Below are 10,988 nucleotides of genomic sequence, written 5' to 3'. Positions count from 1 at the left end.
ACTTGACCATATTCCTTTGATACACTGTAGCTCCATCCCTATCTGAAGAAGCAAATCTTGACTGAACCTATATTTGTTCAATGGATACAAGCCGCTCATGGTAAAACTTCATATGGGTTCGAAGTACTTTTATCTTCAACGAGTAGCCCAACATTTCTCATTAAATAATAGTTGAGGAACTAAAATTTGGAAACCTCAATTCCATTCCAAATGCTAACTTTAAGAAATCAAGAAACAAGAATCAACCATCCTAATGATCCTAGCAAATGCATATGGTTAGTACAACTTCTGAACAGGCTCCTAAATACAGATATCAATGTACCAGGGGTTCAATCTAGAGATTCCCACATCATATTTACTCAGAAAATTTCTTCGACAAGATCTTCCTCTCTCTTATATTGATTGGTGGCTGCACCCATCCGCTTCATTAAACTTAATGTAGCCGCTGCCCAGCCAAAAGCACAAGCTTGTATCAGCTTGCAACTCATGACCTTCAGTTAGACATCTTTGGCTCTAATCAGTCCATCATAATCACTTTCGACAGGGGTATAAACTCTAGAGTTTCTATATTTGCAAGACGATGAGCAAGTCAAATCAAGATTCAGGTAGTTGTGAAAGTTTTTGAAAAAAGGTAAACATGTCTAGGGCTTTACACATGTAAGATACCGAAAGCATTATTTGCAAGTCTGCTAACGGCAACAAATATTTCGAGGGTGAAGCTGAAAACAAAAGATTCAACCAAAACAAACAAACAAATAAAGAATAGCATTGCGTTTCATGTTGATAATCTGCTATTCCACTTATTCCTCACAATGCATCAGAAACTAATTAATGTTTCTATACTTTCCTACAGAGCACCATTATACACACCCATGGAAATGATACGGTTTATCCTAATAGGCAGCAAATGTCTAGGGCAATTGAAACCCAGTGGCATCACCAGTAGGTGCTGGCAAAATGGACAAAATTTTCAAGATTCATCGAACCCACACAACTAAATCTTTGCAATAGGCATGCTTTGCAAAACTCATAAAGGTGGAGTTGCATTGAAAATCAGCACATATGCTAAAAACTTAAAAGAGAAATATCAATTAAAAACAAAAAATGCTTACCCTAGTTATGGCGTCTACTATGATTTGAAAGCTCCTGTCTTTTAGCTTCAAGTTCTTTAAGAATACTCTGAACAGCTTGAACTTTTGTAGACAGATGTTCACTATGGCTTTCCACGTCTTTCATGAGACTAAGGAGCTGTTCTCGGTATGCTGCAGTTAGTCGTTTCTTGATCCGAAGTTCTGCTGTTAATTCCTGAATTCTTTTATCTTTCTCATCCTACAAGAATTACACAAAAGGTATCAATTTATGACAGTCCCATAAACAAACCTCAGTTGGCTCCAAGTATAAAATGGGAAATCATCAGCAATTGGTTATTGCACAAGTATAAAATGGGAAATCATCAGCAATTGGTTATTGCAAAAGTTGGCTCCAAGTAGCCTGACTGCTTAAAGTTTAGAACAATCTTTACATAAGTTCCCTAAGTTCCTATTAGTCAATCTATGCTTTGTACTAATCCAATTATCCAACTAATGTCTTGTCAAACTACGTCGGCGTAATAATGTACATAGTCATATACTATGCACAGAAACAACCACCAACTTCCTCTCTAAAACTAAACCCTGCAAACTAGCAGAATCGATACTACAAATGCACTTAATAATCTAAAAGCAGATTTTCCTTTTTCCCTAACTTTAATTTTTCTTTTCCTATAATCATATGTTCTCATGCACTTAATGTTCTCTTTTCCTAACAAAAAGGATGGGCAGGGTGAAAAGTTCATAAAAATTGCAGGACAATAATTAGAGATAAACAAAAAGTGATGGAAGCATAAGGCAGCCTGTACAATTAGATTCTACTGTCACAGTTACTCACTTTTATCCACTATCACTAACAATCAAGATGCACCACAATCTCATGTACTAATTAAAAGTTTAAGAGTGAATCTTTCTCGTGTTATATTGCAGAGTCTAGATGAGACCACTTATTAATGCATTTAATATATCTCTTTCTGCGTTAAACTGGATTCCAAGCAAAATGACCACTGCTTAAGCAACAATGAGTAGTACCAGAGGTGGCACATCCTACATACAATTTTGACAACCCAAGCCAAATAACTCTCTGGGTAAAAATGGAAAGTTTAATACTGTAATACTACTGTGGATAACCATCGGCAGTCTATTGAGCATACCAAATCAAGCATTCTTGAATAGTTAGGTTTTACCGGGGATTACTTATTTGAAACAATTAGCAAGAGAGTTGGGACCTCTGGGTATATTGACTAAAGTACTACAAACAAATCAGGCAGTCATAAAAGAGGCTGTGCAGACAAGTAAACAATTTCTGCAATGCCTCATGCATGCAAACACACACATCCAAAGTGGATATCTAGTTGTGTAGCTGCCGAAAATTAGCAAATAAGGAGCCTAAAGAAGATAAATGAGAGGGGTTAAAGTTAGGGAAACTGAAATAAAAACTTTTATTACATGTTAATACAAAGGTAAGACTAAGAAAGCTTACGAAAGTTGGACGTCTCTTGGAAGGTGACATAACTAAAGGATGATTGTGGTCCCTAACAAATTTTCTGACCACCCACGTACCAGGCTTCTCTCTTTTGACTAGGATCATTGCTGTACAACCATCACGTCGCCTATCTTGCTTTTGATTGGCTAAACTTACTGGCCTTTGATTATCTGGTATCCCTCTACAACCAAGTCCACGTGATATAATTGACCCATCACGCTCTGACTTGCGAGATGACAGAACACGGGTTATAAATCCTGTCATTCCAGCATACTCATCGTAGTATGCTCTGGCAGCTTCTTCAGATTCAAATATCATACCTTCATTTGGTTCTTGTGTTCTATCAGCTTCAGATGTACTAACTTGTCCTTCGGCAGACGATTCTACACTTCTAGTACCATTATCCTCTAAAACTTGCACATCCACTGAGATAAACAAACAAATAAGTGAACTTTCAGTTGGCAGACTTTCTCACAAAGATTGACAGTAGAACAAAAAGAAACAACAACAACAACATACCCAGTGTAATCCCACAAAAAGAAACAATTTTTAAATTTTGAACTTTCACAAACAAGCCTACAACATCACAAAAGGTGGGAAATTGGTCTAAAAACAGCTTTCAAAGGTATTTGGAGCTGGTCGCATCAATCAAAACAGGATAATGCGTGACAGTATGATGCAAATACTTGCTTCTTCACTATACATTCAAACATAAAAATTGTACTCCCCCGTTTCAATTAGTTTGTCTTATTTCCCATTTTAGTCCATTACAAAAAATGAGTCTCTTTCCTTTTTTGGCAACTCTTCTAACTTTCCACATGACATGTTTAAGACCACGAGATTAAGGGGCATTTTGGCACATTTTACATATCTTTAGTTTATGACCCCAAGATTTAAAAGCCTTTATCTACTTTTTAGAACTTCGTATCAATTCAAAACCAGACAAACAAATTTAGACAGAATAGAAAAGGGGTGTCACCAATATGCACACAAGAAAGCAAATTTGTACAACTAATTCAGATTATAAAATGGACCAAATTATATCAAAATCACGCATCATATACCTACTTTTTCCCTATCAAGAAAACTCCCTTACTCGCCTTAAGTTTAGCAGCAATTAGGAAGAACACAAATTCCAGAAAAGTTTTCATGGGAAAATAAATAATCCTCAAGAACTCAATACCCAACTAAAATTCTTAAATCAATGGTGGAAAAACTGAAAATAAATGGAGATTGCAGGAACAGAAAGCTTTAATCTTGCTAAAGAAATTGCAATGCCAAAAGAAACAATTTTATTCTGTTATTTAGCTAGTTTTATACATAATTGCATTCATGTAAACAAAAAGCAGTGATCTTTACCAAGACCCAAAAACAAAAATGAAAGAAAGAGGACTTACTAGTCATCCCTTGAGCAAAAATGAGTGTTTTGGGGAAAACATTTTACTCTGTTTCTGAAGAAAGAATCAAATATTCTCCCCTTCCCCAACCCTTGTTTAAGAAAATAGATAGATAGTACTATCAAATACTAGTATAACTTTGGCCCTAAAATAGAAGGTAAAATGGGCAAAATGGTTTAGCATGTTTGGGAGTAAGCAAAAATTATTTTCCAAAATTTTAAAAAGTTTTTCTTTTCTCAAAAGTACAATGAGAAAATATACTCGGAAGGAACTATAAAAAAAAATCGGTCAAATATTAATTGTTGCTCAAAAGTACTTTTAAATTAATTAGTCAAACACAAATTGATTCTCACCTAAACGCATTTCATTTTTCTTAAAAGGACTTGAAAAAAAATGATTCTAAAAGTTTGGCTACAGACTAATCAATTTTAGAATTATGTTAGTGATTGAGGTTTTTTTTAACTAAACAATCATGAAAACTACTAGTACTGCTGTTTGATTTTTAAATCATTAGTAATTTTTAACATGCGTATGGCCGAGTTTACCATACCTCCATCCCCTTATTTTAGACAATCGTAATATTTTATTACGTTCTACCATTATATACATACCATATGTATTATAGTTATTTCTGAATTAGCAACTACAGCTAATGCATTGAAACCACTACTGGTTGAGTGGACTATATAATTGTTTAGACGGAAGCGCAACACCCAAATTTACTATCACTAAGAGATCCAAAATGTGTACAAGATGAGAAGACTAGAATTTTTTTGGATGTATTTTTTAGTTAAAATTTGACAAAATTACCAACTCCTCTAGTTCTCGATATGGCGAGATGAATGAGATTCCTTCACATTATCTTGAGTTCAAGCTCTGCATGAAGAAATTCTTTGTTCGGAATAATCAAGCCAGCAGATACCACTTATAGGACTGACAAATGTAACTATGCCATAAGCACTCCAAGATAGTCTTAAGAAAGTTGGGCATAAAAGAATAGCCAACAATGACATACTCGATATAATTCCACTCCACAAATGGAGTCCGGGAGGGTAGAGTGTACGCAGACCCTTTGGAATATGTCTCAAAGTAATCCTTGAAGCATCCAAAGAAAGCTGAAATACAGTGTACTATTATCTAAAAGAACTGGAAAGACCTAATGAAATGGACTTGAGATTTTACAAAAATGGAAAAAGATGACTCCAACCTTCCAAAAGAATGTTACAATGGAAGCACCAGAAGTAGACATTCTGTGCCAATTTTTCCTACATTTCCACAATTCTACCCAAAAAGGAAAAGGAAAAGAAAAAAGTGAAAATAAGATATGATCTGATCTTAAATTTTTCATACTCTTCCCAAAGAAAATGAAAAGGATAACAGGGAGAGAAAAAGGCAAGCCAAGACAATAATCATTATGATCTTTACTGAACTTAGGTTCTACACTAATATCAACAAAGGCAAATTAAGCTAAAACTATCTATGATGATGTTGATCTCTGGACTCCAACTCCCTTACATTGTGTACAATATCTTGGATCTTCTTGGACAAAGATTGATTGTGCTCCTCAATGTGCTCGAATATCATTTCCAAATGCCTCTTATATGTTGCAGATCGCTTTTTCTCAGCTGCCAGTTGTTGAGATAGCTCCCGGATTTTGTCATGCTCGTTCTGCAGGAAGAAGTTGAGAAACCAAAACAAGAGTTAGCTGAAATCGGGTAAAGTTAGTTCTTTGAAGATGAATGTTAGGCATAAGATCTCAGTTTTACATGCATCGACAGAGAAAATCAGTAATTTTAAAACTACTGCTACAAGTGGCAATTGATAAATTGACTAATTTCCCCCACTCCAGTTTATATGATCTAGTTTCTAGTTTAAATGTCTTCACGATGACAATAATATGTACTTTATGACAGATTTACCATCTCCAAGTATTTGTAGTATTAGAGATAATGTTTTCAAATTTGAATTTGATACTTCCACTTGATCAGTATTTTAAGTGCATATTACAACCAAAAACACAACGATCATGACTTCTATAAACACTTCTTCTCGCACACCAAAAAAGCCAAAAAGGATTACATTTCTAGGTTCATGTAAAATATGAAGGATGACGGAAATTGAAGGATAAGGTGACTCGCGAATATATAACCTGTCCACAGACACAAATGAAAACAGTTTATGTCATCTTTTATCCACATAACAGAGTGTTAACAGAATAAATTTGCACAAGTAACAAGGCGTCACTTTTACAGAACTACTCCCAAAATGGAAAGATGGACTACCATTTATTAGTATTTGCAATCAAGGAATAATGAGTCCAAACAACATAGAAGGATATCTTGCTGAATTTCTCCCTTTTCCTTTGTAATGATTTTTCTCTTGTCAAATTTCTCTTAAAATTCAATTAGCAATCCACCATAAATGGTAGCTCTGAGAGAACAGCAGGATAATGGTGCTTGAAAGAAAGCAAAATGGGCAAATATTTGCAGTGTGGCAAAAGCTATGACGCCTTTTCCCCCAGCAAAAATAGAGGTTGCACTTATAGAGGTAAGATATGAATTCCGTTGTTCCTTTTTGTTTACCACAACATTTTGTTCTCATAACCATAAGTTCCTCGTACCAAAATGGAACTAACCTTTATAACATTTTCCCACAGCATACTAACAGTATAAAGTTTGAAAAGGAGAAGGATAATGTTTAGCTGGTGTTGCCTTTGTGAGGAAAACAGTGAGAAGGTGTGGACTGTAAAAGCACATATTATGTTGACATCCACTTGATATATCCATGAAATCATTCAACACTAGCACTAAAAATGAAAGAAAATAAAAAGAAAACAGCTTATAAAATAATCTTCAGTCACTACTCACTAGTATTATACAAAATATTTGAACTAATAAAAAATAGTAATATATAAAATAACTGGGGGTGCGAAATATAATGATTAGTACATATTGCAAAAATAGTTCTCCTCTAACTTCATTGACCACTAGGCCACACCCTAGGTGTTTTATGACTTTGCATTCAACTAAAATTGTGTTTACTAATAAAGGACCCTTTGTAGTTTCTCAGAGTAACTGTAGTTTGAAACTTTGAATGCTAATGTGATTTTAGTGAGAGCCAGCCATCTTCCCTCTGTTTCATATCATCATTTGGCTTTTAAATTTAAGTTATAGAATTAAAATTTCTTAAGCGGCAAATCATTGAAAATCATTTGCCAACATGCCTTGTTATTTGTCTTTTAACGCCAGATAAGTAACTCAACAATAGCATTATTAACCACATTTTTCATAATATTTGTATTCGGCATTTGGTAGTCCTAAACATGTTCTCCTTTTTGCCTTCTATACCCTTGAGAATTAATTCATTTCATCAAATAAATAATTCTATAATTGGCAAATTTGTAAAAATTATGATTTTCTCTAATAATTAGGGTTTGAGATCAACTAAGATTTCAGCTTAGAAGAAACCTTTGTTCCCATATGTGTCTCTATTTTGCAATAAGGCATTTGAGGACCTTCGTGGCGCAAGATTTCTTCCTTTATTGAGCTAGCTAAATGAGTTTAATATTCATCATTTTCATAAACTTCCACTTCTCTCTTTAAATTTTATTTGATAACTAAAACACATTGATTAATAAGATTTATGTGAGTTTTAAAAATCATTTACTCATTAAATGAGGTACACATGCAAAGCCAGTATCCAGAAACTAGTACATATAACATACATGTTGTTGCCTCCTTAAAAATTCAGGTTCCATCAAACGGTACAAACAAAAGATGTTTAATCAAAGGCAACAATAGGATGATATAGTCTAGAAAATTAAACGACTTCTATGTACAAAAAGAAAGTAGGATACTTTATGTTGCAAGACCTTAATAGAGATAAGGCAGAAAACTAACCGGATATTGATCATAGATCAAGTCCCTACGACCTTTGCCTGGGCACAATGGATGAGAGTGCTCCTTGACAAATTTTGTGACAACCCATTTTCCAGAGTTTATTTTTCTAACTAATATCATTGCTCTGCAACCAACCCTAGTCTCTGCTCGCTGTCGTACAATCTTTTCCCGCTTATCAGGCATTCTAAAACCCTCCTTGTTGCAAACAAGCGCTCGACCAATGGCGGAGCCATCGCGCCTAGATCGCGAAAGCTTGCTAACCCGGATGATAAAACCCACCCTTGTTGCATATGCATTATAAAATGCATGTGCTGCAGCTTCAGATTCAAACTCCAGGCCAACGAAAGGTTCATCTGAAGTTGAATTATTTAGAGATTGTGCTTCTTCTAATAAAAGGTCTTCCCTTTCAGGAAGGTCTTCATCCACCTTGACATCATGCACCTGATGAAGTGCCTCCTCACTGGAACTTCCTCCAATCAAATTTTCATCTACTGTTCTGAGTTCCACAACTGTGCCCTCTTCCTCATCACCACTGACGTGATCATCAACCACAAAGTCCACTGTTGCATCAATTATGTCAGTAATTTGCTAATACCATAAATAACAACAGATAAAACGGTTATAGAAAAACCAAACGGCCAAGGATGTCCAAATTAGAAAACAGATACCTCACAATTCGAACAGCAGAAACAGATGATGTGGCGGTATCAGACTACAGTTCCCATGCCGACTAACAAGTTATGTAACAAGCTTAAGCTAAAAGAAGGAGAATAAAAACACCAAGAGGTTGCCATATTTTACAATAGAAGAGCTTACTGTGGATTAATCTATACATAGATGTAAAGAGCTAATAGACTCTATGGGATTTGTAGCATTATTTCCATCATTTAACTTACACCAATAATAAAAAATGAATACAATGATATTTTAGTTGATGAAGTGATCTGCTTTTGCCCTCAAAACACTGGTGCAATTTCCCAGATAACTTTTATATCCTTTTCCAGCTTTTTAAAGTATGGACTTGTGAATTATCCATTCAATGCCAAAAATGTTCAAAAACATGTCCTAAAATTTTGCCGTTATTCTGCAATTTATAAATAAATGTTATACACTTCTGTTTCCATGTTGCACAAGAAGCATCAGGTGCACAAATAAATCCCCCTTTTCTTAGGATTCTCATGGGATATTGGTACTTCCTTTGAAACAATCCAACCAAAGCAATGACACTATGCTGCACTTTCCAAAATTCTTCTCCAAGGACAACCATATTCTCCATTTATGAATAAATTTCATACCTTGATTTAACCTATAAGCCCTTTCTATCATGAGCCATCTCAAAAAGTCTTTCCTGCTGGTCAGCCAGTTGCTACCTTCTAATCTGGTGATAAGCTTAATCAAGTCCTCTAAACTCTCGGGCGTTGGCAATTCCTTCTAAATGAGATGCTCCAAACTCTTTCAAGCTCTACAATGAACTATAGTTACATCAGGATGAATCGCCAATCTAAAGATCTCCCAACCAAATATCCTTCCAGAACCTAATTTCTGGCCATCCAAAACCTACAGAAAAGTATGTATTTGAAACTTAGGCAATAAACTTGTAATATATCTCCACAATCCAAAACCATGTGGAGAACTAACTCGGTTAGTGCACCAGCAATCACTTTTTCCATATTTTGCTGTGATAATTCTTCTCCATAAAGAGTCCTCCTCTTGACTTATATCTCCATAGTCAGCCTTATACGTTAGTTTATCCTATATGGTTTTACTTCTTTTGGATTAAGTTATCCTTGATGAAGATCATTCACTCTTGCAGCAGCAAATCCCCAACTAAACAAATACTCCCTTCTTTATACAACAAAAACAATAATTATGCCTCAATCCTAACTAGTTCGGAATTGCCATACAAATCCTCAATATTCATCCCACTCCATCTAGGTCCATTTCACTCCAATACTTGCTAATATGTCCAAAGGCTTCTTAAAAATTAGGAGTTCTCTAAGCATCACATTTAAAAAGCTAATGGGGCAAAAAAAATCATATCTTTTCAATAACTTAAATAATTGGTAACCAAAAGCATAACTGATTCAAAATTCAAAAGACAATTCCAAATTAATACTGTCCCAAACACATAAGAAGCTGATATTTCAGCCTAAAACATAAACTCCAGCACTCAGCATACAGAGAATTAAAAAAAATACCCAAATACAGGGGAAACCAATAATCCCCATAGGAAAAAGAACAATCCCCTCAGAAAATCCTGTTCATTACGCAAAAGGGTTTTATTCCCTTTTTAGAGTTCAGCTTCAATACCCACCACAAAAATATTTGAAAATTTTCTCCCGGACTCAATTCCAACAGAAAAAAAGAACAAAAAGAGCAATTTTTTTAATACAAATTCAAACTTTCTGTAGATTCCACCAAACAAAGAATCGGAAACGAGAAACTTACTCAAAATCGTACAAATAACGAAATGAATCCACGTTGTGAAGGTTTCGCAGGAACGGACAGAAGGTGGGGGTGGGGGGTGGGGGGGGGGGGGAGAAGAGAAGAGAAAGAGGGGTTGAGGGTTCAGGCAGTGGCAGAACTATGGCTATTGTGAATATGAGATGTTGAGAATTGATTGGGTTCAACAAGCCATAAGAAGTCAGCTATTTTGGAATCATCCAATGAAGGATCGACACGTGTTATACATTTGTGGAGTAGACTGTGCGTTATTATTTCTTCTGGACCCGAGAACGGCTCGGGCTTAAAATGTGGACCGGGTCTTAGCTCTAAGTAGATGTTTGAATAATATTTGTACCCAAAGCAAAAGAAAAATTGTTTGGACAATATTTTTTATTTAGTTTTTTTTTTCCCTCAAAAATTTTACTTGAAAGTGAGATTTTTAAAAAGAGTAAATTTGTACTTCTATGTGAATTTTATTGTGGAAAAAAAATATACTTTTTGACTATTTGTGAGTGAAGAAGTAATACTTTAAATGATGTTTTCCGCTATTTCTAAATCACTATACTTTTTTAATCACAGATAAAAAATTTTAAATCACGTCTAAATAAAGTATTGGAACATTTTAAATACGCGCTACGTCAACAATTTCATAAAATGTTTAATGGCTAAAGGT

The 10,988-nt window shown here is 34.9% G+C and overlaps 2 protein-coding genes across 2 annotated transcripts; both read right to left on the bottom strand.

The window, feature by feature from the left end:
* Window positions 1-475: 475 nt before the first annotated feature.
* LOC125807647 (protein FAR-RED IMPAIRED RESPONSE 1-like) lies at window positions 476-4,037 on the bottom strand. Its single transcript, XM_049487382.1, has 4 exons — window positions 3,972-4,037; window positions 2,572-2,999; window positions 1,113-1,329; window positions 476-564 (listed from the first exon to the last, which is right to left on the bottom strand). Exons 1-3 carry the CDS (start codon window positions 3,976-3,978, stop codon window positions 1,114-1,116), a joined length of 651 nt encoding a protein of 216 aa, XP_049343339.1. The 5' UTR covers window positions 3,979-4,037; the 3' UTR covers window positions 476-564; window position 1,113.
* Window positions 4,038-5,369: 1,332 nt separating this feature from the next.
* Window positions 5,370-10,480, bottom strand: LOC125807966 (protein FAR1-RELATED SEQUENCE 5). The gene is made up of 3 exons (XM_049487726.1): window positions 10,319-10,480; window positions 7,871-8,430; window positions 5,370-5,639 (listed from the first exon to the last, which is right to left on the bottom strand). Coding segments are annotated over exons 1-3 (756 nt in total). The 5' UTR covers window positions 10,320-10,480; the 3' UTR covers window positions 5,370-5,444.
* Between the last annotated feature and the right edge of the window lie 508 nt (window positions 10,481-10,988).

This window comes from Solanum verrucosum, unplaced genomic scaffold, assembly GCF_900185275.1.
Source record: "Solanum verrucosum unplaced genomic scaffold, falcon-dt-bn FXZP01000183.1, whole genome shotgun sequence".
Lineage (NCBI taxonomy): Eukaryota > Viridiplantae > Streptophyta > Magnoliopsida > Solanales > Solanaceae > Solanum > Solanum verrucosum.
The sequence above is the reverse complement of the archived record's forward strand: the minus strand, read 5'-3'. Positions and strand labels throughout refer to the sequence as shown.

What these genes read in the sequence shown, in the direction of transcription:
- LOC125807966 (XM_049487726.1), bottom strand. An exon ending in TGATCTATGATCAATATCCG is followed by an intron (nt 5,640 to 7,870) that starts GTTAGTTTTCTG and finishes TTCTTCCTGCAG; the next exon opens with AACGAGCATGACAAAATCCG.
- LOC125807647 (XM_049487382.1), bottom strand. An exon ending in CCAAGAGACGTCCAACTTTC is followed by an intron (nt 1,330 to 2,571) that starts GTAAGCTTTCTT and finishes TAATTCTTGTAG; the next exon opens with GATGAGAAAGATAAAAGAAT.